This window comes from Medicago sativa, chromosome 7, assembly GCF_051527215.1.
Source record: "Medicago sativa cultivar Bolivia chromosome 7, Bolivia_mono, whole genome shotgun sequence".
NCBI lineage: Eukaryota > Viridiplantae > Streptophyta > Magnoliopsida > Fabales > Fabaceae > Medicago > Medicago sativa.
Genome location: NC_140755.1, coordinates 75,310,244 through 75,337,093, shown reverse-complemented (window position 1 = coordinate 75,337,093; position 26,850 = coordinate 75,310,244). Strand labels below are relative to the sequence as shown.

The 26,850-nt window shown below is 32.9% G+C and overlaps 2 protein-coding genes and 2 non-coding genes across 5 annotated transcripts; 2 read left to right on the top strand and 2 right to left on the bottom strand.

Moving 5' to 3' along the window:
- The first annotated feature begins 2,552 nt into the window (after nucleotides 1-2,552).
- On the top strand, nucleotides 2,553-8,052 carry LOC146908490 (AAA-type ATPase family protein). Its single transcript, XM_085722582.1, has 13 exons — nucleotides 2,553-2,873; nucleotides 3,989-4,080; nucleotides 4,195-4,214; nucleotides 4,421-4,640; nucleotides 4,714-4,809; nucleotides 4,914-5,029; nucleotides 5,134-5,214; nucleotides 5,850-5,973; nucleotides 6,645-6,694; nucleotides 6,940-7,030; nucleotides 7,269-7,304; nucleotides 7,446-7,543; nucleotides 7,654-8,052. The coding sequence occupies exons 1-13, from the start codon at nucleotides 2,557-2,559 to the stop codon at nucleotides 7,768-7,770; spliced, it is 1,458 nt and encodes a 485-aa protein (XP_085578708.1). The 5' UTR covers nucleotides 2,553-2,556; the 3' UTR covers nucleotides 7,771-8,052.
- An 824-nt stretch (nucleotides 8,053-8,876) lies between these two features.
- TRNAL-CAA (transfer RNA leucine (anticodon CAA)) lies at nucleotides 8,877-8,960 on the bottom strand. Its single transcript has one exon. It is a non-coding gene; the product is annotated as a tRNA-Leu (tRNA).
- A 1,016-nt stretch (nucleotides 8,961-9,976) lies between these two features.
- RCK (DNA helicase ROCK-N-ROLLERS) lies at nucleotides 9,977-20,007 on the bottom strand. Of its 2 annotated transcripts, XM_085726392.1 has the most exons (28): nucleotides 19,808-20,007; nucleotides 18,955-19,041; nucleotides 18,363-18,546; nucleotides 17,889-18,050; nucleotides 17,389-17,626; nucleotides 17,258-17,294; nucleotides 17,119-17,165; nucleotides 16,822-16,859; nucleotides 16,701-16,722; nucleotides 16,371-16,583; nucleotides 16,033-16,189; nucleotides 15,870-15,921; nucleotides 14,581-14,652; nucleotides 14,412-14,461; nucleotides 14,204-14,321; nucleotides 14,062-14,125; nucleotides 13,854-13,937; nucleotides 13,641-13,766; nucleotides 13,359-13,555; nucleotides 13,091-13,279; nucleotides 12,730-12,981; nucleotides 12,600-12,649; nucleotides 12,397-12,414; nucleotides 11,801-11,880; nucleotides 11,516-11,714; nucleotides 11,373-11,410; nucleotides 10,903-11,283; nucleotides 9,977-10,818 (listed from the first exon to the last, which is right to left on the bottom strand). In XM_085726392.1, exons 2-28 carry the CDS (start codon nucleotides 19,020-19,022, stop codon nucleotides 10,199-10,201), a joined length of 3,756 nt encoding a protein of 1,251 aa, XP_085582518.1. In that variant the 5' UTR covers nucleotides 19,023-19,041; nucleotides 19,808-20,007; the 3' UTR covers nucleotides 9,977-10,198. The 2 variants fall into 2 exon arrangements, with proteins under 2 accessions (XP_085582518.1, XP_085582519.1); XM_085726393.1 differs by lacking the exons at nucleotides 16,701-16,722; nucleotides 16,822-16,859 and having other exon boundaries at nucleotides 19,808-19,946.
- A 6,285-nt stretch (nucleotides 20,008-26,292) lies between these two features.
- TRNAV-AAC (transfer RNA valine (anticodon AAC)) lies at nucleotides 26,293-26,366 on the top strand. Its single transcript has one exon. It is a non-coding gene; the product is annotated as a tRNA-Val (tRNA).
- Nucleotides 26,367-26,850: the final 484 nt, after the last annotated feature.

The following is a 26,850-nucleotide window of genomic DNA, read 5'->3' as shown; positions in this document are numbered from 1 at the left end:
CAAAAAAACTAAGAAAAACAACATAATTTGGAATTGCACCCCCCCTCCTCCTCCTCCTCCTCCTCCTTCTTCTTCAACATCAATACATGTGGCGCTAACTTCCAATACTTTCTGAATCACATTGAGATCAACATGCACTACTTTGCTTAAATAGGTTGGGAATGTGGAATTTGCTCTTCAAAGGTTATCTTTGAAATGGTTCGACCCTCTTCAGGCATTACTATCCCATCACACGGGAAAAACCAAAATAGCACTAAAGGATAAGAAATGACTTGTACTGTAAAAGGATAACAAGCCTTCATTTGCAAGTGTGCTAGTGGTGCGATGTGTCGTGCTAAATAGAATAAAAATTGGAGGCATCAGTGTCCAATCAACCCTAGACACCGTCTTAGAGATTCAAATTATTTTTATTCATCTCATACTTTCATCCATTTCACTTCGAAAACATCATAGCTAAGTCTTAGAGTTTTAGAGTCATTAGAGTAAATTGATATGTGAGTGTTGCAAAGAATTCACTATCATCCTCAAATGATTGTAATTTCTCTTTTGTAAACTTTTTTAATGATTTATGCAATTATGTTTTTATTCATTATAATTTTCTCTATTTCATTAACTTGGTATAGGTTGTTTTATAATTGTCTGTTTGATGATTATTTTATTTTTTATGAAAACAAACTCAACGCATTTCATTAATAACAACAGTTGTAATACAAGATGGCATATAATCAAGATAGCATAAGATAATGACGCCTTGACTAACAAGTGGACATCATTATTTGTTTGTCTCCTGATGAAACTTATCTTAAAGTTTTGATGATTTAGAAGTGAAGTTTTGCAGCCATTCAGAATAGTGTTGAACATAGAATCGGTGTTGAGATTGCAAGAGATGTCGCCAGACACTTGCTTACGATCAAATTCGATAGACACAGAAGGAAACTTCAAATTACTAAGCCAGTTTATTGCTTCTTTTAAAACCCTTGCTTCCGCCTCGTTGGGTATACCAAGTTGTCTTCACCACAATGATCTCCTCTCATTCCTTGCTAAGACACATACCAACCCCATATCATCCTTGCTCCTTAAAAATTGACGCATGGACATTGCATTTCACTGCTTTTGTTAACGATATATAGTATGAGAAATGATATATAAACACACTTTTTTAGACACAAATACGACAGCAGGGGCAAACTCGTAATTTCCATCAAAATCTAGGGGCAGAATTGATTTTTCAGCTGCAACCTCTTCTCTCTTATCGTCTTCCTCTCTCTTTCTCCCCCATCTCTGAACAGTAAACACAGTTCAGACCTTACCGCCACCATTGCCGGCCGTCACATCAGTCACCACCCCGCCGTCCTAATCCACCACCGAATCGCAACTCTTCTTCTCCAGCTCGTCAATCACCACGACCAGTGAGAGAGAGCACCGCCGTTCATAATCACCATAACAAATTGAATAGTCATGAAAACTTAAACTACCTTTATATCACTGATTGATTTACAAAACCATATACAAAATCACATAAACATAAGTCTAAATCTAGATTAAGGAAACTCCAACACAACCACCACAATCAAACGGTAACCGCGGCGGTGACGGTGTCGGTGACCTTTGCGAGATTCCGACGCCGAGGAGAATTTTCCGGCGATGGATTTGTGGCTTTTTCCGGTGGATTTCATTGTTGAAGGGTTGAAGATGAAGTGAGAGCTATGAGGGAGAAACTACCGGTGAAGGGAGTGAGAGAAAGATACAGTAACAGGAAAGAAAACAGAAAAAGTGAAAAATTGGAAAATACCGTATAAAAATACGGTGGTGTCTGTATTGTGTTGGGTTTTTTTGTGTTCACTTATCATTGCTGATATAGTATAGACCACATGTGAGCCTCTCCCTCCCACCTTAATCAATTGATACATTTCCCGGTTTTTTTTTTTTATTATTGATGAGATCTTCTATTATATTTCATACCAAAATTTTCACCAATTAAATAGATTAAATATTAGATATCAAGGTCTCTTCTCCTATAAAAGGAGGATACCAAAATATATATACTTGTAATTCTATTCAATTCAAAATACCCACAAATCAAAATATAAATCTTCCAAAAAATAGCTTTTAAAAGATGATTTTTTTTTTAAAGAAAAAATATGTGATTTTTGTTATGTGTAATCTTTACCAATAAATATTTAAGTTAATCAATGTCAAAATCTCATTTTGAATTTATAGCAAATAAGTTTAAAATAACTTCTACTAATTTTTTAGTAAATTTTCAAAAAAAAAAATACAATTTTAAAAATACAAAGGCAAATCCATTTTTTAAAATCCACAACAAACGGACCAAATATTAAAATTATATAAAAAATTATTTTATCTTTTAAAGTCTTCTTACATACCATTCTTAAAAATAAAATAAAATTTCTTACATACCAAATCTATGATAAATCTCAAATTATTCGATTATAAAATAAATATATTTTATTAATTTTAATTTTAATTGCAAAGTAGAAATTTCCTTTTGCATAATCACTTTTATGATGAAAATCGCGTTTGTTATTGTGATCGATGAGTTTTTTGCAGGGAATCATTGATTCCTTTAACTCTGTTTTCTCTCCTCAATCTTCTTCATCTTCTTCTTCTCAAACCAATTTCAGTGCTTCTTCAATGGAAGCTTCACCTTCTTCTCCTTCTTCTTCGGTTTCAAACGAACGCGTCGCGTATAAGCTGAAAGGCTACTACGATTTAGCAACACAAGAGATCGATAAAGCTGTTAGGGCTGAAGAATGGGGTTTGGTTGATGACGCTATTCTTCACTACAGGAATGCTCATAGGATCCTTCTCGAAGCTAGTTCTACTCCTGTTCCTTCATTCATCACTCCCAGGTGAGGTTTCTGCTATATTAATGATGGGTTTTTAATATGATTGATGAAAAATTTGAAATTTGAATGATTTGTTTATGTGGGTTATTGATTATTTGTCTTTTTTCATTGATTAGTTGAAGGGGAGAAAAATGGTATATGGGGTTATTGAATTTTTGATTTAATATTTGTGTTGTTGGCAAAAGCATTAATCTTGTTAGGACGAATGTGAAATTTTATGATTTTTGAATTGCACAAAAAAATTAGTGTTTTAATCTCTTAGAGTTGTTCTTAGTTTGGTGCTAGCTAGGATGTTATCTTGTTAGAGTATGTTTGGATTAACAATGAGTTTGACGAAATCACATTGCGCCATAGTGGTTTTTACAAAAGCTATACTGGTTGTCCTTAGTTTGGTGCTAGCTAGGATGTTGTCGTGTTAGAGTATGTTTGGATTAACGTTGAGTTTGATGAATTCACAGTGTGCCATAGTGGTTTTGACAAAAGCTATACTTTGGAGCATCGATAAAATCTCATGATCATGGTGATTTTGTCAAATTCGCTACTAATCCAAAATCAAAGTTGAATAATAGCATTGCTAAACCTTAATTACTGTCAATTGAAGACTTGGAGCTAGTTTAGATTAAGCTTCTCAATAAGAACTTATGGAAACAGAAATATAAAAATAATCTTGCAATAATGAGTTTTTTAAACGATAGCTTCCTGTACAAGTTAAAATCTCTCTATTTTTGGAAGCATTCTCATGTATCTTCATTCTTCTCTCCATAAACGTATGTAAGTTTGTAATTTTTTGTAAGTGAAGAACCATAAATTTATTTTAATTGAGAAGCTTTCATAAGCTAAAAGTTAATCCAATTTCGGTCTTAGTTATAATAGCAGATTTCTGATATTCGGTATCTTGCATTCCCCATTCTTGTTTTGCTGCATCTTTTCAGTTTCCAAATTGCACCCGAATTCAGTGAGTTAATCATAAGGGACAGCCTTTGGCTATGTGACAGCTTAGATATAGTACACTCACTTCATTTACACTGTTCCTTAGTAACTTGATGACAAAGGAAGATTCCTATGATCTTATGTTTTTGTTGGTTACTTACTAGAATCCATAATCTTGTGTGTGACAGTGAGAAACAGAAAGTACAATCATATCGTCAAAAGATATCAAAATGGCAGGGACAAGTTTCTGAGAGATTGCAGGCTCTCAGTAGACGAGCAGGTTTGCATCTGTTTCAGCAACTGTCTCCTTTTTGAATTCCGTTTTGACTTTTACGAGAATTCTTGTTGTTTTTCGTCATCCTCATTTGTTCCTATTCCTCTTTTTCCATTCCAGGTAGCTCATTTGCCAATCAGGTATGCTATGTTCTCTGTAAACTGTAAGTACAGGGTTTTTTCTTTTCCTCGTTTTGGCTTCAACAAAATCAGTGCTTCTTAAAACATATTGTGTTGTTTTTCATCGTACTTAAATATGCACTGTACGTTTCACTGAACATTATTGGGTACTGGTTTTATGATTACATGAGCCATTAATATTCCTTTTTCTCCAAAAATGTTTGTAGAGCACCTCAAACCGTGCACAAACTGCTGCAGTTCCAACTAAACTATCAAATACTACAAAAAAAGTGCTACAAAAGAATCCTCAAAGAAAAGATGAGGTGAATAAAGTTCAAAGCCCGAAACCTAGTCAAACATCTGGTGAAAATTATGATACGAAACTGGTTGAAATGATTAACACTGCCATTGTAGATAGAAGTCCTTCTGTTCGATGGGACGATGTTGGTAAGATGTGATGCACATCTGCTTTTTACTTTTATGTGTTACCATTTGTTTGATTCTTATTATCGAAATCCAGGTGGCCTGGAAAAGGCAAAGCAAGCTTTAATGGAGATGGTTATTTTGCCAACAAAGAGAAGAGACTTGTTCACTGGTCTTCGAAGACCAGCTAGAGGTATTGCCTTGGAACCTTGTCTCTTTGGGTTATGTAATAGACAATGATCTAAATTGTAGAATGAAAATGCAAAATGTTGAAACTGATGAACCTTTTCATTTTAGGTTTGCTTCTCTTTGGTCCGCCTGGTAATGGTAAGACCATGCTTGCCAAAGCAGTGGCTTCAGAATCAGAAGCAACATTTTTTAATGTCACGGCAGCTTCCTTGACGTCAAAATGGGTACTTTTTTTATCTATATACCCTAACTTGTTTGTGTTGAGTTTCATTTCATTTTAAGACTTAAGAAGTGTAACCATGGTTAACTTGTACTCACTACTCAATAGGTGGGTGAAGCTGAAAAGCTTGTACGGACACTATTCTTGGTAGCTGTATCGAGACAGCCATCTGTAATTTTCATTGATGAGGTATCTCTCTCATCTATATAGAAAGGACCCCCACCCCCTACTCCTGCTATAAATTTGGCAACAAGTCATGAAAACTATAATTCTTTGAGGACGTTCTTCAATAACTATATGATGAACAGAACCCTTGTATTAAATGATTTTTTGTTTAATGCTTGGTTTGGAGTGCAACTCTAATTGATTATTGGACTATAATTTTTAAGAACGTAGATGTAAAAATGGGGTGGCTAAGGATCTCTTTTGATAAACTTCTTGGGTGTTTTCATCTTCTAATTAAAATAGGTATATGACTGCACCACCAAAAAAAAAAGGTAGATTACTTAAATATTTATGAAGACTGTTGAAAAATGTACACTACTCCAGCGTCTTTTTTGAATGTCAGTAAGATTATTTCTGTCAAACATGTCTATCCAGATTTTTAATCATTTCCACAAGACCAATATAATTTGACAAGCACTATCATCAATTGTCCTAAATCTAGTCACTTACGATATCTGCATTGTAATTTTATGCTATCTTGTGTTTAATTAGTTAAATAGATGGATTTACTAAACAGAAAGAAAAGGTTGAATGCTTCGTGTCTAAATTTTCTCCACTTCATTCAAATGATATTAATGTTCTTTTTTATCTGACAACAGATTGATAGTATAATGTCAACAAGGACGACAAATGAAAATGAGGCCAGCAGACGATTAAAATCTGAATTCCTTATCCAGTTTGATGGGGTGACATCCAATCCTGATGACATTGTGATTGTAATTGGTAAGCATTACATCTGATATTAATCATTCTCTATCTGTAATGAACATGGTTTAGACTTTAGATCAGCATGTCTACCATGAACAGTGCTCTTGTTAATCTATTTTGGGATAGCTGCAGTTGCTCTCTCATCTTTGTTCCCCTTTGACAAATGACTTTATGTGGTTAAAATTCTCTTCTAGGGAATGCTGGAATTCGAAAAACTCATGGGAAACATAATAATATGATTTTTCTGAAAACGATCGTATGAATGATGTAATGTTATTTTTCTTTTAAACGTGTACAATGCAATTATAATTATTAGATGGGCTTTGGGATTGTTCCAGAAGAACTCGGCTGCTCTAAAGATAGGAGTAAACTTTAGAGGAGTCAAACCTATAACATCGTTACAGAATGATTCTTTTTCCTATCTTGTTTTCACTTTTAAATTCAGTTGTATCTCCCACATATGGTTTCCATTGTAATCTGCCTCCTGAGAATATGGCCTCTATTTATTGATGGATGAAAAACTAAACTGTGGCTATTGTAAATCTGGAATTGCTTGCTTTTTAGATTTTGTTTTTTAATTTCATAAAATGTCATAAGCTAGTAATTATCATGTGTGATGAGTCTCTGCTCGTGTAACTATTAGTCTCATTAAACTTGTATAAATTTCCTTTCCCTTCTGAATATAGGTGCAACCAATAAGCCACAGGAATTGGATGATGCCGTTCTTAGGAGACTGGTGAGAATTTCTTCATTGTCCTTTACTGGATTAAAAGTATGATATAATTCCAGAATGTCATATTGCCGATGTGACTTTAAGTGGAGAATGTTTTATCACTTAGAATTAAATGATCATCTAGTTCGAATTTTGTAAGAAAAATGTGTGTTAGAAAATGTGTTTATAACAACACTCTTGACTTAATAATCGTTTTTTCGCATTGATATGATTCCTTACTAACTCTCTTCTTGTTTTTACTGTGCTAGGTTAAGAGAATATATGTACCTTTACCAAATGAAAATGTTAGGAAACTTCTGCTAAAACACAAACTCAAGGGTCAAGCGTTCTCCTTACCTAGTAAGCGACGTGCTCTTTTTACCCCTCGATACTAAACTTTTATATGCATATTCTTGGAGGCACCGGAAGGCGGAACATGCAAAAAAATTACCAATTGGGAGTTTATAATTTGTTTTGTACACTTTTAACTTTCTACGCGGACATTTCATAAAATTAAGATAAATAATAATATTATTGTAATATTATATTACTAACACTACTCTAGTTTAACTAAAAACTTACGATTTTTTTGTTACAGGTAGAGATCTAGAGATGCTGGTAAAAGAAACCGAAGGTAAGTATAGATTTTGAGTCACGATGAAAAGGAAATTAATATGTTGAAATATTCTTTTCCTTTTCTCTCTTCTTTGTTTTATTGTGTCCAAAATTTGGGCACCAAATATGATTCATTATTTTTGTTTTGCATGGTTTACAGGATACTCTGGAAGTGATCTGCAAGCCTTGTGTGAAGAAGCTGCAATGATGCCAATTAGAGAGCTGGGTTCTAACATTCTCACCATCAAGGCAAATCAGGCATGCTGTTTTCAAACCACTTTAATTTTTTTGTTGCGCACTATTATTAATCTTTTAAGCGAAAATCTTCCTTTGTTGTTAAGGTTAATTATTTTTTTTGGTTTTACCAGGTAAGAGGACTGAGGTATGAGGACTTCAAGAAAGCAATGGCTGTGATCAGACCAAGTTTAAACAAAAGTAAATGGGAAGAGCTTGAGAGATGGAATGAGGAGTTTGGTTCAAATTGAAGTCTTATTCAAAAACATGCTATAATTTTTGCATGTGCTTAAAATTCAAAACAAATGTACATTAACTGAAATGTAGAGCAAGACAAGGGCACCAAAGTTTATGGTAAAATTAATCATGTTGAAACTATTTATTGATGGCTATCCTGAAATCATATTGCCTTGAAAGGCTTTGTTTTAAATTTAGGGACCTGGCAATACAGCCTTGAATGGAATGGTTGCCATTATATTATACATACACGTGTATATTATTATAAATTAATTTTAAAACTTTCACTCTTCGTATGTGTTAGAATATATGAAATTTTAGGTGTTATAAATCCAAACTCTAGATTTTGTAAATTTCCAGTATATTAAGAGCCTAATATAATGTGGCATTAAGATTTGAAGTAAAGAACGATAACAATGGAGTGAAAGTCTTTTGCTCAGTGTGTTATAGGAGCATTTTATGCAAGAAGATGAACATCCACCAAATATTCTAAATATTCACGGCAAATATCAATTTTTTCATCTTAATTTTGTTTAACCTTTCAAATTATAAGTGTTCCGCTATCAAGTCACTCATATCACGAAGAGGCGATTCTCAACTTATAACTCCATTTTGTAAGGTTGAGTTAAACTAAATCTAAATTTTAAGAATTATTATCTCTATCTTTAAATATAAACTTATTGTTGAAAAATGAATTTGATAGCATTCCATTAAAATTAGAATAAAGGATTTAAACCTCCAAAAGTTTGATCTAATGTTAAAAAGACATTTTTCTCATTTGAGAGATGTAAATATAAATTCTTTTGTAATGTTTATTGAACCCAAGGTTTTCCTTATCTTGGACGGGAACATAATCCCCATACTCTGCATTTTTTTACTTAAAACAAAAAATTATCAAATAAAATTGTATAAAAAATGTCTAATATTTTCTTTTCAACTTTTTAGTAGATGTTTTGCCCAAAAAAAAAAATAGTGGATGTCAAACTGATTAAAATGATTTAAATTAATCTGACGGTCGCTGCTTAGTTCTTAATGCTATGTGTTTAATTAAATTAAATTTTAGATTATTGCTTAAAATGACCAAAACGAAATCACAAATAATGAGATAAAAAATGAAAAATGTCAGAAGTGGGATTTGAACCCACGCTCTCTCACGAGAACCAGAACTTGAGTCTGGCGCCTTAGACCACTCGGCCATCCTGACTTCTTGTTATAGCTTCTGTCTTGTTAATATACATATTATATCCACACACTTAAATCCAAATTAAAAGAATCACACGTCCTTTATGTTACCTTGAGATGAAAATTTCTTTGTCAGCAACCGTCGGATCATGATTCGTATATCTTATATCTTTCATCAGTATAAATGTTTAAATAAATTATTTTTTTAAGGGATATAAATGATCATGTTTACAAGTGTGCAAATGATCATTGGATGGAGCAATTTTTTTGGTGTAATGAATAGATAGATTTTTAAAGTCAGAAGGTTGAGTATATCATTTTTCAACCTAATAATTTTATGTTAGTATCCTTAACAAATGGGAGGGGATTTTTGGAGGGAAGAGCTAAGTGTATATTTTAAAATAAAATATATTTAATATTTTTGAAAATTTAAATACAACATGATAAATAATCATATAGTATTTCAACCACATTTAATTTTAAAAATCTTTTATTTTGTTCATAACTTAAAAATACAAAGTATTTCCCTCTCCTCCAAAATCCTCCATCCAAATTAACCATGTACCATAGATGAAAACACTATCGTACTATACAGGAAAGAAGTACACATCCTTTATGCTAACTTTCATATGAGTTGATAAAACATATTTATTATACATGTGTATTTCTAAAATTAGATAGGATTAGCTATATTTCTATAAAACTAAAACTAATGGAGATCATAAAACATGTTCTATTCGTTATTGAAGTTATCTTTGATACAATCAACAACTACTACACTTAGAAAGAGTTTTCTCCGCTATTAATATATGAAAGAATTGAATGTGAAATTATATGAATGGTTGAACATTGTTTAGTTATTGATATCGAAAATGAAAAAACCATTTAATATTTTCATAATATTAAAAATCGTAGAGAATAATTATGATATATATTTATGCTACTAAAAATGAAAGCAGAGGGAGGTTCGAACCAAACGGATCACTAACATCGTGATAACCGAGGAAGGTTGTTGCATTTTGAAAGGTAAAGAGAATGTTTGTGCTATTCAGCCAAACATAAGAGGAAGTGAGTGTATTTTCCTCGTTATTTCATTTAGAAGCACTATATATTTTCGACAATGTTAAATTTATTTCAGATGTAATGGACAACATAGGCATGCATGCCTATAACTGCAGCCATGTATTGCCAAGTTCTACCAGTTTGCTGAAGCAGTACAAATCCTTGGTGTTATTACAGTTGTTCAGTTGTAAAAGAAAATCAGAGAAAAGAGAACACACTTTTAAACCCGAGAGATGGCTCCATTTGATTCATTTGGCCTGTAGTTTCCAAAAAACAGCACTGTCTTCTTATTTCACATGAATTTAACTTCTCTTCTTTTGATTCTATCAGCGAGCAACGCTGCTTCTTACTTCTCTGTTCAAAGCTTCCAAAATCTGATGACCAATTTTTCTCTTTAGACATTGGAAAACCAATAAATGGAACGAAATTTGACGATTGAACAGAATTGGTGCTTGAAACGCCCTTAGAAATATTTACTACTCCATCTGTGCAACAAGAATCTTCTGATTTCTTGTGATCAACAGAAGTGCCAACTTGAAAACCAGATGAATAGTTTTCCACATCAGCAGTTTTCATATCTGAAGTAAGCATACTACCAGTGACCATGTCTGAGAAATTTGTCTCTCCTACCATACCTAAAGCAGCTTTCAAATAATTGGGGTGATTCTTTGAGAACTCAGTTTTCTGGATAGCCGTCTCCATGCAATCAAGCTTACTTATCTGGGGAAAATCCTTAGATTTTCTCTTTATATGGTCAAATATTGTTTCTTCAGTTGCATTTTCATAGCTTCTTGCTTTAGGTTCAGGGAAGAAAACACCTTCAGTAATAAAAAGAAACAATGATGACATTAAAAAGAGAAAAAAAGGATTGTATCAACTATACAGCTAGTGAAAAGGTGTACCTGTATCAACTACACTGCTTATGTTTTCTGAGTTTACAGCTATATTGTGATCATTTAAAGTCAGACTAAGGTTGATATCTTCCTGTTCTGCTTTTCTGAGATCAGCCTGAAAATTGACATCAGTTTGTCCTGGAACTTTGTTGTCATCATCATCCAAGACAACTACTTCATGCCCATGGTAAGACGTCTTCTCACGACCATGGTTAGACCACTTCTCACGGGCATGATTTCTTCCAAGAAGGACCTCCACTGGTGGGCAGCGAATATTTTCAAATGAAGATAGGAGAGAAAAGTTTTTTGCTTTCTCCCGTATGTGATCAAATACTGTTTTCTCAGTGATGATTTTGAATTTGTCTTCTTCAACCTCGGGAACACACTCATCTTCCATACAAAATGACAGAATTAGATGGTGAAGATAAGAATGTTTTTAAGAATCCTAGAAGTTAGTAAAATCATATTAGGAGTGGTACCTTCCTCAAACATTTCATCCAAAAGGTTGAAAGTGGGACTGCAAATAAAGAGCACCATAAATATTCGATGTCTTCAAAATCCTATACTTAACTTACAAAAGGATAAATATTTATGTCAGACATTTCAAGTGAAGATGACTTACATGGAATTACTTTCCTCCTTATCCTTGCTCAAAGTGCTTGTCTCTTCCTGCTGTATATGATTTACATTCCTGTCATCATCTTCTTTTACAAATATCTCTTCAGGTGGAGGAAAAGAAGCCTGCTTCCTGTTTCTTTTTAAAATCACATCTGAACTTATCTCTTTCATAAAGAAAAGCTTTTGATGGACATCAATACCAACTGTATGAAAAAGAAACTGAAGAATTGAGTCATAATTCCACAATGTAGACTAACTATTTTGGATAAGTTTATTAACCACTTCTTACTGTATTCCTCAAATATAAAATTGGCTTTGATAGTCTGCTTCCCTTGTGAGACGGGCACAAGAATTGTAGTGCTATATGGGCTGTAAAATGAAAACATAATGATCTCAGACTGAAATATGTCTTGGAAAGTAAAAAAAATAAATAGCAGAACACAAATTGATTTATGTTGGCAGTAATAGTTAATTGATTTATTCATTTTACACGCAACACAAATTGTATATGTAATATGCAGTAATGTAAGTGTTTACGATATCCACACCAGTCCATAAAGATATCTTAAATGTTTACAACTTCCATGGAAGCAAATTCTCAAGCTTTTTTTTTTTTTTACAAGTACAATGACCATAATATTATAACGATGTAATGCAATGACTTCTTTTATATATCAGTGACAATCGACAAATTAAAATTCTTAACATGCTTCAGTTAAAATATTTTCTTAGACACAAATATTAATAAGTTAGTGGTTAGTTTAATTTTCAAGGTTCGAAGGATATCCTATTTAAAAAAATTTCAATGTCCTAATCTCCAATATGGATACCCTCTAACTTAAATTATTTTTACTGCAAATATAAAGTCAGGGTTAATTCATGTACCTGGAGAACTGATCAACCCTGCAACAACGATTTGCATAAGATTAAACTGTGATTAGATGAGGAAACAACAACTCACACAAATATAGTGCGATAATACTAAATACTAATTAGTCAATATCATCAAGTAGACATGTTTGATAGAAACTCTTTTAATATGTGTACACTATCAAGTCATAAAATCTGAATCTGTAAATCATCATCACCTAATTTTTTCATGAAAGAGAATAGTGTTGTCTTCTTCCAAACCAATGATCTGTGAGAAAGAAATTTGAGAAACTTATTTAAATTATTAAATGTCGAAAAGTATTCTAAGAAAACATTCAGATAACACACCATATCAGCATAATGTCGTTTTGCTAACTGCCCTGACTGTGATATCTTAGTCAATGTTACTACAAGCTTGGACTTTCCATGTGTATGGCTTTCGATTTCCGTAAGCTTCACATCAACTTTTGGAGGTAGAGACAAGAGAGAATCCTTAATATGGTTACCAAATGGGTATTTTCGACCAGTCACTAGCTCTATTTTCCTCGGATCAGCTTCAGCGAATGCTTCAAATGATTTAACTCCCATTGAATGCAGTGCCTGAATAGAGCATCAAATTAAGAACATCGACAAATTAAATGATATAGTGCATAAGATATTAGCAATTATTATATGCATTAATAAAATAAATAAAATCAATTCATATCACCTTTGCTGTGACCATCCCAATGCCAGGCAACTGTTTTAAAAGGTATGGACTATCATCCCAAAGTTTCTGATTAAATGATTTGGCTAGAAGGGCTGAATTCACAGCTCCTTTGAAATTCTTTTTATAAACAAAATAGTCTTTCATGCACTTTGCAATTCTGCATCCATTTGAGCATATAGAATTTATGTCCTGTAACAGGAGTTTGTTGAATCACCAAGACATAAGTATATTGATCTGTACCAAAAAATACTGATGTTACAATACTTACCTGAATTAGAGATAGTTCATGCACTGAAGGATCACCGGTTAAGCAGTCATTTGCTAAAATAAATATCTTTTCTTCTCTTGTTTGAATGCGCTTTTTCTTTTTTCCTTTATCTCCAAGAATGTGAAATCGAAGCCGGCCATCTTTGTCTGCATTGATATCATTTAAGATCTTCTTTTCATTGCGCCTGAGCTGTATCCCTTCATTTTCCAGTAAATAATTGTGTCAATGTTTAATGCCGAAACAATTTGTCCTAATTCAAAAAGTTTCAACACATATCCGCACATGCAATTTCTTCGGCAAAGCATACAACACGAAGAGCATCTTCTAAACTGCAGCTTTCAGGAGTCCGCATTATTTGTTTCATGGTGTCAAATCTCAAATAGTACTTTGTCATTAACCTTCCAGGATCTAAGGTAGGAAAAGTAAAAATATCAGCATCCAGTTGGATTTTCACAAATATTTAAGGAATATCATTATTCTGGAATAAATCAATACCTAATGGTCTCAAGAGGAAACCATCTTCATCAATCCATACCATTTGATACTGTGATAATTCGTTAACTTTCTGAACACAAATATCTGAGATAAGATGGTTTCAGTAACTTATAGAAGGAAATAGGGGGAAAACTATCTAGGTGAAATAGAAAGGGAGACAATAAGAAGTAGAAAGCTATAAAAGATAATCAGATGGTGAAAATTGTACCTTGCACATGCTTCTCTAAACGATCGTCAGAAATTCCCTTCTTAATTCCATAGTTCTCAGGATTCTTCTTGTGCATAAATTTTACGATCAGATGGGATGGCAGAAACTAAGACAAAAGTAAAAGAAGTCCGTACTCACTTACCCTTTTCATTCTAACATACAAGTATGAGCATTTCATCCATTCAATTGCTTTTGTAATATCAGATACTGTCAGTTGAACTATTTCGGCAAGTAAATGCTCCGTCACACATGAGAGTAATCTAGGATAAACAAAAATGTTTATAGAACATGAGCAACATTAAAGTATGTTATATTATATCAATTAGCAACTTAGAAAGAGGCTATCTTACTGCGATTCCACTACTTCACACCCACTTAAGAGATTCTCATACAAATGAACCTGGAGTACAAGAAAATGCAAGAAAAAAGAAGAGCACATGAGAAAGAAAAGAGTAAGTGATCAAAACTGAAGAACTTTGGGAATGTAGAAGTTGAAAAGCGTTCTGCAGAACAGTTCACCGTTTCTCTCCTTGTCATGATTATAACCATGCCTGTATCATCGAATGGTGGTCGGCCTGCCCTTCCTGACATCTGTACAATAAAAACTTTAGCCCAAAATGATATATTATCAATCAAAGAGTGCAACTAATACTCAAGCTTTGATTTGTTGGGTGGGTCACTACTCAAGTTAGTCATACGCCAATTAAAAGAAAGATAGAAATCACTACTTGTTATCCCATTTTCGTTACTAAAAAATCTTCAAATTTTTAGAAAAGCAATTTCAAACAACGTAAATTGTTCGAAAGTGTACTTTTAAACAAATAGCGGTGCACTTCTAAACAAAATAGAATGCACTTTTACACAATTTTTTGTTCAGATTTCCACAAAAAGGAGAACTAATGCACTCGGAATATTACGTGCGCATTGAGGTACCAACATATTGGTCCCGGCCATTACCTTTTGAGATAGTCATTGTCAGACTGAAAGAATTGAACAAAGTAAACATATGTTGTAATTGTTTGTGTTTTAAGTGCAGCTCTTAAATGAAAGAGCATTGTCAAATAATGGATTTTTACATTTGAACATGTTCCACATGTAAGAATGGTACCCACAGTAGAGCATGTTCTTGCAGCGTTAATAATATTATTGTGTCTCACTCTCCTTTGCAAATGTCACTTTTTGTTGCAAAAGTTGTTCTAAACTTTATCCAATCAGAGTGAAGAGTTCTTATCTAATGTGGCAAAGGTATGGCTCACCTCTATTTAGTATTCTTAATTTTCTTGCATTGGAGTCGCCTAGTAGTAGTAGTAGTAGTAGTAAGAGTATGATCATGTAACTTCAAGGGACGAAGTTCAAACTTCCTCAAGGATGGTTGTCAAATAAGTGAATAACTACTGATGTCACTTTAATTAATAATAATTTATCTCATCCCCTATTAAAAAATAATAATCTTGCATGGCAGATGCTCAGATACGACTTTCTCAAAGCAAGCAACTAATTGACAAGTACAGTCATATAATTAATGCAATAAGCTATCAAAATCTATTGGCTATTTGGATTAAGAATAAATTAAATAAAACAAAATGCACATCTTAATCAAAGTCTATCGGATTAATATGCAATACTTCTATACAACTGATAGGTTAATTGTCTGTGCCATACTTCTATACAGCTGATACATCTATTGATGCAAGATTCAAATTAAGTAAAACCTACACTTATGAATAAATAATTACTCATCACTTGTAATTTTGCAATACTGTTTGTAGATAACCTAAAACTATCATAAGGTATCTTAATAAGCAAACCTGCAATATAGTGGAGCGGTCATACTCCATGTAAAGACTTTTTTCCTTGTTGCTGGAAATAATAAACATTACAATAAGTTGATTTCCAAAAAGTGGAGGGATAAAATTTGTTTTCTAAATAACTTCAATGAGTTGCATAAAACATTTAGAAAATAAAACATACAAGTGTTGTGTTGATTTAATAACCACTGTATGCGCTGGAAGGTTGATTCCATGGGCTAGTGTATTTGTGGTGCAAAGTACTTGGATGTCACCTTTGAGAAAAAGGCCTTCCACAATATTGCGATCTTTGTGGCAAAGCCCACCGTTGTGATAACCAACTGAAAACAAACTATTTTGTTAAATTCATTGGCCGACAAGACAATATTATTGCTCCCTTGTTAGCTAATGCGGTCATACTTCAGCCCCCGTTGCAAGGCTTTTGGGCATATTTCACTTTGTATTGCTTAAGTTAATATTAATAAAATGCCATAGCTAATTTCCAATAAAAAAATAACATACCACCATAAAGAATATATGATTGCATTTGTTTGTCGCTAAGTGACATAGAAGCCTCCCTCAGGTGATCTTGCTGTTCTCTGCTCTTAATGAAAGGATTTGATTGACCAAAATTCATGACAATTTGAGCGAGTCTCTGAGCTGCTTCTTGAGCTCCTTTTCTTGTTGAACAAAATATAAGCGCAGATTTCCCTTTGGAGTATTGCATGAGAATATCTGAAATCCATTGTACACAAAGAAGGATGATTTTTCTTCTTATGTAGAAATGTTAATAGCAAAGAAAAGTTACAAAGAAGAAAGCCGCTAACTTGTACACTGAATTACACTGCTTACCAAAAATATAGTTTTGAAGGCGCTGCATGGTAGTTTAAAACAGAAATTAAGATAAATTAAATGATAGAATGGATATTTTAAAAATATTGATACTATGTGAGTTAGTCAACTTCAAACCAACCTTCTCAAATAGAAAGTCATTCTTGGCTGGAGCATAGCCTGCATAAATTTGGTAGTAAACTACAATAAATGGATTGAAGTGACTGCCAGTACTACAGGCTAAAGCTCAAGACATTGACTAATACAATAAAAAATTCACAAATTCAAATTTGGTGTGTTTTGTTGGTATCTTCTTTTTTTCCTGCTGAGAAAACCCCATAAAACTTGGTTATGTAGACTTTCTAATTTGTATTAGTTCAATGAATGAAAACAATATGAAACTGGTTCAGTTATGAATATGTTAAATTTACTAGCATACCAAAAACCTTGGTTGTCAGCTTTACTGGCCTCATTTCTTCTCCAAACCTGTGTACATTCAATAGGAAATATATCTTTGGATATTGACTTGGAGCATTATAGTATAAAGTCATATAATGAATATGGAGGTGGAAAATCACCTTTTGATCCCTTGGTCAGGAACCAGGAGCCATTTAGCTGCAATAGTAAGTATATTGCATGAAATTTTTCCCATGGTTGTTTACATGTTATTATAACTCTTGTGACAACATCAAGTGAAAAAGAAAAATACCTAGATCCTCAATATTTGGAATTGTTGCTGATAAAGCGAGGAAGCGGACCTGAGCCAGTGGATTTAATTTCATTTTTGGATTGCAAGAAATAATTTTTATTCTGCTAACAATTGCTTCCAGCGCAGCTCCACGTGGATCATTCAACAGATGGACTTCATCAATTAGTAGAAGTGCTATGTCACTGAAAAAGCTCAAACCACCGCTTTCTATACCATATCTCGACACTGCATCAAATTTCTGTTCATTTAAAAATGAACTTTAGCCACCTCATAGTGTCAACAAATCAGTCATAGTGTGTGTGTCAGTCTGACAGGAAAAATAAATGTTTCTTGTGTCTCTTTGGATTGAGGAATATGTGCATAAACATCATAATTTATGATTACTTTGAAATCCATGTCCATTTAATATTTCAAAGAAGAAAAAAGAAACAGGAAAGTACACTAAAGATTAAAGTGTCTTGGTATACTTATGTTTAGATAACTCTCATTTGAATACTGACCTCTGGAGTGGTTAGAATGATATCTGCTTCATTTATATTTCTTGGAGTGTAAGATTCATTGTCACCTGTCAGCTCTAGGCAACAAATCCCCCATGGTCCAAATTTCTGATTCCAATCACGGACCTTCTCCTGAACTAAAGCCTTAGATGGGGCAATATAGATCTTGACACCAAGTAAAAAGATAACCGTACCAATAATTAGTTAACGAGGCATGATAATTAAAATAGATTTCAAGTTGTAAGCTTCAAATGAGTCAGTGATTCACCGTACAAAAGTGTAGACTGTGTTTTATGCACCAAATACAATATCAGTCTTCTTTATGGCAAAAAAGTACTGGGTTTACACCACTGACACTAGAAGAAAGAGAACCTGTCTACCAGTTTTACCTTTCTTGAACACAAATCAATACTACTCCAAAGAAATATTACTAATTGAAAAGTTTTCAGAGACGGAATTTTGTGAGAAATTACTTACTGTTTTCAGAGATCCCTTCACATGTATGAATCTTCCCTCGGATGATATGGACCTGGAGAGAAGCCTCAAAATGCAAAGCTCAAAGAGTACTGTTTTACCACTTCCGGTCGGAGCAGAGATAACCATGTTTACATCAGAGTAGTAACAGGTAGGAAAGCATTCACTCTGGAGTGAATTAAAATATCTGTATACCACACAACATAGAGTGTTAATCATTAAACTAATGTAAGAACCGGTGTGAGATCACTTTAAATGCGTATTCTTTTCTAATCCATTACTATCAGATGTTTGAAATTGTACTGAAAAATCATCAATTATTATGTTATGTCACAAAGATATGTACTAAATGAGCACCATCTCCTAATATGATCTCTGAAGCACAGACACCTCTAAGATTAGGTGTGTCCCCATGTCTGACACGCGTCGGTACCAACACATGTGTTTACATCCAATTAATTTATTTTCTCAAATTATTATCGGTGTCGATGTATCTTAGTAAAATATGATACAGGTTAAAAGCTTTGAGGCAGCCAAGCTTATCTAGCAGCAACCTACAATATCTCTCACATATTAAAAGAAAAGTGTATAGTACCTGAAACTAAAACATGATTGAAAAGGTTGAGGCAAATCGAACACGGACTTCAAAGAATATGAATCCATGATAGGAACGCGGAGTTAACTGCACAATAACGAGTTGAAAATAGAACATCAGTTCTAAAGTAAGAGATCAATAAAATTTAAGAAAACACTATCAAGCAAATAATATATAACATTGCGTATAATCACCAATCACTGTACATTGCAAGTAATTTCCATACACTACAATAGAGATACAGAGTAACACAACAAAATTTCAAAATCAAGCATGAAAATAATCTTGACAAAAAACTCAAAATATGAAGGTCAATTTCGTAATTAAAAAATTAACAACATCACTAATTTCAATTAATTAAAATTTAAAAAAAAAAATGAACCGATGATTCCATCAAATATTGCTGGAAATGATGAGTAACCTAAGAACTTCAAAATATCTGTTATCACTTAATTCAACATCTCTCTAGTTCGCTGATCCTTCGCGTTGTGAATCGGAAAAGGTATCAGCAAATTTCAAGCTGGAAAATGAATTTAGAAGATTATAAATCGTAAAAATGAAGAACATCTTCACTAAAGATATCAATAATTATCCAATACAACTAAATTCATAGCAACAAACACAAATCTGGAAGAAAAATGCGAGATAAATTGCGAATTTGACAAAAACGTTTGAAAAATAAAATTCTTCTGGATACAGAATATTTCGCACAATTGATGGATTTGACAAATCTGAGATGAAAATCGAGCATAGAAAAGGATAAATTGAGATTCATCGAAGAAAATGTGAAAGGATTTTTCGCTCAGATTCGTAAAATTCAGAGGTAGATTTGCGTGGAGAAGGAGAGAGAAACCTGAGAAAGGAAGAAGAATCAGAAGAATTCGTCGGTGTGTGGAAGAGAGAAGTGTGAGAGGAGAAGGAATGGAACGCGGGAAGTGTGTGAATGGAGTGTGTGATTTGTAACTAACTGAAAATTCAAAAATTGAGCAGTGTGGGGTTTATATAGTTTGATGAAGTCATCTTCCCGGGAAAATTACGGTTCACGTTGTGAATGCTCAAATTGGAACTTTCTCGAATTAGTTGACTCTTTTTTGACAAAAGAGTATTAGTAGGCATCCATTGCCTTTTCACATTTTTCAAAAAAAAATTGTCAGTGTAATTAATGTGTCTGTTTTGTGTGTTAATATTACGAAATTGTCCTTTGTTTGTATGTGTATTAAATTTGACTTTTCATATTTCAAGACAAGATAGTAGTATTAATTAGGGATATGTTTAGGAAAAAAATAATAAATGCATCTAGTAATTTGAAAAGGTGTTTAAATTTAGGGACAAAAATAAAATCAAGGTTTAAATAGGCATTTCATCCCTGCAAATATATGTCATTTGAAATTTCGTCCCTAAAGTTACTAATCCTTCCAATTTGCCCCTACAAATATTAATCATTTGAAATTGGGTCTTAATTAGATTTTTTTGATGAGGTGGAAGGTAATTAGCAACGTGGCGCATACGTGGCAAGTACTGACTGGGTATGACTCAAGCCACCTTAGCAAAGCTGATATGAAATGACATTTTTGCCCTTAATGAGACTCAAACCATGTGAAAAGGCAAAAATACCCCTTTCTTCTTCTTCTTCTTTCTTCCTCCCTCTCCAGAAACCAATTCACCCTCTTCTTCTCATTCATCCCCATGATTAAACCAATACAAAACCAACATAATCTCAAGTTCAAATCTACAAAAACAAATAACTTAAAATTGTTCAAAACAACAAAAGAAAAAACCTAATTAGTAAGAACAACAACACCACCAACTTCTGTAATCTTCTCCGCAATCTTCAAAATCAGTCACAAGCACTGCGGTGGTGATGCATACCTCCGGCGTTACCACGACCACCGCGACGTAGTGTTTCCCGATACGACCGTTGTAACGCCCGTTTCGATTATTTAATTATTTTAAATGAGTTTTAGAATATATTTATATGATTAGTGTGATTTATAAGATTTATGTGATTTATATGATTTTAGAGAAATTTATGAGACATTGTGACTTATTTTATTGTTTAATAAAATAAGATTCGAAAATAAAATAAATATTAAGTTGTGGGGTTATTTTGTGTAGAAATATATTTGTTATTTGATGTAGAGATATATTTGTTATTTTGTGTAGAAATATATTTGTCATTTGATGTAGAGATATATTTGTTATTTTGTGTAGAAATATATATGTTATTTGGTGTAGAAATATATTTGTTATTTTGTGTAGAAATATATATGTTATTTGGTGTAGAAATATATTTGTTATTTTGTGTGGAAATATATATGTTATCTGGTGTAGAAATATATTTGTTATTCAGTGAAGAGGTATATTTGTTATTTGGTGTATTAATATTATTAAGTGGGAGAGATATATATTTAATTTAGAAATAAATAAGATTATGAGGAAAAGAGTAATTTTGAGGTGTAAGAGAAATTAGATGAGGGGTTATAAATAAGAGAAGTTAGGTTTAGAAAGACATAGAAACGTACGATCAGTTTTTGGAGAAAACAAGGTTTAGAGAGAAGAGACGAGAAGAGAAGAGAAGAGAAGAGAAGACAAAGAGAAGAGAGAAGGGCTGCCAATCGAAGGGCTGCCAATCGATAATTCTAAGGTAAGGATGAGGCTAGCATTCAATCTTATTATGTGTATGATTCTAACGATTAGATTTAACGAGTTGTAGGAAGAGTTTTTGAGAGATCGAGAATTAGGGTTTAAGTGAAGAATTGAGAATTAATGGTTGTTGTTGTTTGATTTTGATGATTAGAGAAATTAGGTTTCACTCAAAATTGATGAAATATAACGTTGTTGTTGATGAATTCATGGCTGCTTGTTGCTATTATTGTTATGATATGTTTTTGTTAATGATTGATGCAATGGGTAATCATAATCATAGAACTTGAAGTGAATTTATGTTGTTCTTGAAGGTTTTCATGAAAAATGGGTAAAATGGTGATTTTTGTTGAAAGGGTGTTTTAGTTCAAGTTTTATATGGATTTGGGTGTCTTTTCATATCTAGAAACGTTTAAACAAACTTTGGGACCAAATTTGGGCTTAGGGGATTCAAAATTGGGATTTTGGGATGAAAAATGAAGTTTTCCCGAGAGCTATCTTTGACAGCATTCTCTGTTTCATGTTTTTGCATCTTTTTCACACATTTCAGTTTTGAATTGGCTTTAGGTGTAAACATGAAAGTCGTAGGTATGGATGTTAGCTTTCTAATGCCGTTTGTATCACGTCAAAACGATTTATAGAACTTGAGTTATGGTCAAATTACTGCACGTAGGTCACAGTGAATTTTTATGGACTTTCAGCACAACGTTTCCGAATTTAAAATGAAAACTGGTATTGATCGGTACAGAATTGGTCTTAGGCGTAAACATGAAAGTTTTAGATAATTTTGTTAGCTTTCCAGTGGCTTTGGTTTGACGTGAATATGATTTTTAGTTTTTGAGTTATGATGAAAATACTCCAAGGAGGTCTTAGCGAAATTGTACGGTGACAACATTCTCTATTTCATGTTTTTGCGTTTTGTTCATATGTTTCTGTTTAGAATTGATCTTTGTTGTAGACATGAAAGTTGTTGATAATTGTGATATCTTTCCAGTAGCCTTGGTTTGACATGAAAATATGTTGTGCATGATTATTTATGTTCTTACAAAGATGCATGATGAATTGTTGATACTTGAATACGATGATATATCATGAATTAATTGTGTGCTGTCATGTTGATGTTAATATTATCAATGTGATATTGTTATATGAGTATTTATGTGAATTATATATGATGTTTTAAGATGCTAAGATGTTAAGACGTTAAGATGATATGAAGTTGTTAAGTCGTCGAGTCGTTATGAAGTCGTCAAGTTGTTAAGATGTCATAGATGTTCATGAAGTTTCTAAGACGTAAGATGTTGAGTCCATGCATACTCATTTAAAGATGAGGGCTCATGCCCTGGAGCTTTTGCTCAACCACGACGATGGAGCTTTTGCTCAACCACGACGATGAGGGCTTATGCCCTAAGAGTATATTTATGCTCAACCACGACGATGAGGGCTTATGCCCTAGAATGGTACCACATGCATTTGCATTTGTCAAGATGATTTGAGAAGTTGAAGTTGCATAGTCGAGTCGAAGTTGTTAAGATGTTAAGATGTCAAGTTGTCGAGTTGTTAAGATGTTAAGATGTCAAGTTATCGAGTTGTTAAGATGTCAAGTTGATGAGCTATTAATGAAGTGCTTTATGAATGATTATGATGCTTAAGATGATGAATGATTATGATGTTTATGATGATTGATTATGAAGTTGCTTATGAAGATTGATTATGAAGTTGTTTATGATAAGATGCTATGTGATTTATGATATGATGCTATGTGATTTATGATAAGATGCTACATGTTTACTAATGATGATATGTGATGATGTTTGTGATATTTATGATGATATATATGATGTTATGATTAAGGTGATATATGATGTTATGATTAAGATGATATATGATGTTTATGATTATTTATTATGATAATACAAGATGAAGTTTATGACTAATGTAGGAAGATTAATGATACTAGTTGATGAAGTTTAAGTTGTTAAATGTGATTGATGAATTATATGCTTAATATTGTTGTTTGGTGAAATCTCACCCCTTTGCTTGAAAATGTTGCTCTTCGTATGGGTAACTTGCAAGTAACCAAGATTAGTTGCGGTCGTGAGTGGACTCCTCACAAGTGTGTCTTAGGTGCTCTGATACGTAACGGGATGGGATTATGTCTTTACTTTCTGTTCCTTACGTATTACTTTATGAATCTTTCAAGAATTGATGTTGAACTAAGTTTTATGAGATTTTATATTGAGGCCCTTGTGCCAAAGATTATTTAAGTTGTTGAAATTATTCCGCTGCGAAGTTTAAAATAATATGATATTAGATTTTGAAGGATAAATATTTATTTATTCAGTTTATGTTTTTAGAAAAAGAATGTGACATTCCGTTTAAGTTGAATTACTCTGATTTTTATTATGAAATTTTTATGTTGGGAAAACGGGGTGTTACAAGGCGCTTACGTGGCTTCCTCCGACGTTACCACGACCACCGCGATGCGCGGTGTTTGAATCTGTGAAAGAGAAGAAGGAAGTTAGAAGTAAAAATGTTAGAATTTTCATTGTTTTTTCTTTTGATTTTTGCTGAGAAAGCCAATTGCAAACTGTTACAAACTGCTTCTTCCATTGAAGACAACGAAAAAGCTTCAACCAATGTGTGGTTTTTCCATTTTTCTTCCATTTTTTTGGGTGGTTTTTTCTTTTCTTTTTTCCAGAATTGTTGTTCTTTTTATCCTGTGTGCAGAAAACAAGGATATGGGTCTGTGAGATTAAGGATGAATCAGAGGAAAACAAGGTCTAAGATTTGTTGAGATTTTGGAGAAGGAATCGTTGAATGGTGTTGTTGGCTGAATCTGAAATTATAAGCAGTTTGAGCAATTGGGTTACAAATTGGGTTACAATTCACCCTCTTTTTTTCTGAACTTTGCACCTGAATTTTGGAGAAGCAGTGACTGGGTTTGAGCAATTGGGATTAGGGTTCATGGGAGAAGAAGAGAGGAGAGTTGCAGATCCAACAAGATGAAGAAGGAATAGAAGAATATGAAGACAGGGGCAAAACTGTCATTTCCCTTTTCGGTTGTCTCATTAAGGGAAAAATTGTCCATCCATGTCTGGTTTGCTGACGTGGACTCGCTTATACCCAGTCACTACTTGCCACGTATGTGCCATGTTGCTAATCACTCTCCACCTCAGCAAACAATCGTGATTAGGACTAAATTTCAAATGATTAATATTTGCAGGGGCAAAATGGGAGGATTAGTAAGTTCAGGGATGAAAAATCAAATGGCCTATAATTGCAGGGATGAAATGCATATTTAAGCTTAAAATCAAATAGGTGCTTAGATATAGGGACGGAGGGAGTAATTAATAGGAAATAGATAGATAATAGCAAGCGTAACTACTTATAAAACCTAAATACATAAAGACATCGTACAATTGCAGGTGTGATACGATATGAATACGCGGATGTCAAACTTTTTGAAATTTAAGATACGACCAATACACATTAGCATGTTGTGTTGATATTTTTCTCTAAGAGAGTGACAATCGTATTTAGTTCTTGTGACATCACTATATTCTAAGCGTGTTTTGAGCTTAATCTATTATGTAGTATGTGTTGAATTGTTTCTTTAGAAAGGGTACTTAAGGTGAGATTAAGATAGGGGTTTGGTGGCGCACGAGAAGAAGAGAAGAATTTTTGTGTTGTTGGCCATGCTTTTGTGCGGGGGCATGGCATGCATTTGATTACCGGAAACAAACTTGGTAGGGGAATTTGAGATCCACTTACATGAATAAACTTCTTGATTTGATTTTGGGGTTTTAAATCCAGGCTATCCAAAAATCACATTGAAGGTTGTCTTGACATTCTTTTTCATTCATGACTCTCAAACTAAAAATATCAAACAATATATGTTATATAACATCATATGCAAAGATCAAACAATCAAATCAACAATGATTATTCAATTGAATGACCAATTATCAATCATAAACATTGAACACAAGTATATTCTTTTGTTAAATTAGTTTCATATTTTTATGTTCAGGTTCAAATTGAATCAAACTAAATAAACTCAATCCCTAATGATTTGAGTAGGGTCCTCATCTTAGGTGATCGAATCTGTATGTCTTATGTATGTTCTTTTCAATGACTTAGTTTTTCTTCTTTTTGTTTTCTTTTTCTCATGTAACCAAAAAAATATTTCATGATTATTTCTTTTGTTTAGTACTATTGAAAAACTGTTGTATATATGTATTTTTCAAAAATAATTTATGTTTTTTTAATGTCACAAAAAATATCATTTTATATTACTTTTCACATCATAGCTTATGTATATGTTTTAATAGTATAATAAAATCTATGATATTTGAAAAAACAGTTTTTTTTTAGAGGGAAAAAATATACAAGTTTGTTTATTTTAAAAATGCCATTCTATATCGAACTATTCGTTCTTCATTTGCTTGAGAGTTTGTTTCGAATTTTTTGAAAAATATTTAAATCAAACTTTATTAGATTTTTTTTTAAGCATCCACTTTATAAGATTTTGAAGCTTGTTTAATTTATTCTCAGGGGTTATAAAATCTCACAGTGCACACACATGCATTAACGTGATTTTTCCCCTATAGTCATCGCTTTATGAAATTTTTAAACTTGCTTAATTTACTGTCAATTGGTGTAAATAGTGAAATTGCAGCTCCCATAACATCTGGTTTCGTGGTGTAGTTGGTTATCACGTCAGTCTAACACACTGAAGGTCCCCAGTTCAAGCCTGGGCGAAGCCATTGTTTATATTTTTTCCAAATTCATGTTTTTTTTCCAAATTCATGTTGTTTATACTTTCTGAAAAAAGTATATGTATTTTTTTTGGTAGATGAATGCATGTTTTAATAAATGTAATTTTAGATTGTTTACTCACCATCACACCTATACCTATCTCCTTCAAAAAATCAAACTTACTCCTATGAGCAACTGAATTCTCCATGTAATCTATAATCGTTTATTCTTTTTTAAAAATAATTTGACTCTAATTCAAGTTATATTCAAACTACAAGCTTCAACACATATATTACTAATAATATTTGAGTCTTTATTTGCTTACCATCGATAGCCTCAATACATTTGCCAAGATTTAGATCATCTTCATCAATATATCCTTCATCTCTCTCAATACTCTGTTTATCATAGAGGTGGTCAGTATGATATATAAGTGAATTTGATTTAATAAGTGCTTGAAAAAAACTTAGATCAAAGATGTTGGATAAATTC

Excerpts from the sequence above, each read along its gene's own strand:
- LOC146908490 (XM_085722582.1), top strand. The coding sequence starts at position 2,557 with ATGAGTTTTTTGCAGGGAATCATTGATTCCTTTAACTCTGTTTTCTCT. Across the intron at positions 7,031-7,268 it reads TCAAGCGTTCTCCTTACCTA|GTAGAGATCTAGAGATGCTG; the intron begins GTAAGCGACGTG and ends TTTTTGTTACAG. Across the intron at positions 7,544-7,653 it reads TCACCATCAAGGCAAATCAG|GTAAGAGGACTGAGGTATGA; the intron begins GCATGCTGTTTT and ends TGGTTTTACCAG.
- RCK (XM_085726392.1), bottom strand. The coding sequence starts at position 19,022 with ATGGATTCATATTCTTTGAAGTCCGTGTTCGATTTGCCTCAACCTTTT. Across the intron at positions 11,715-11,800 it reads TTTTATATTTGAGGAATACA|TTGGTATTGATGTCCATCAA; the intron begins GTAAGAAGTGGT and ends TTTTTCATACAG. Across the intron at positions 11,411-11,515 it reads AAGGAGGAAAGTAATTCCAT|TCCCACTTTCAACCTTTTGG; the intron begins GTAAGTCATCTT and ends CTTTATTTGCAG.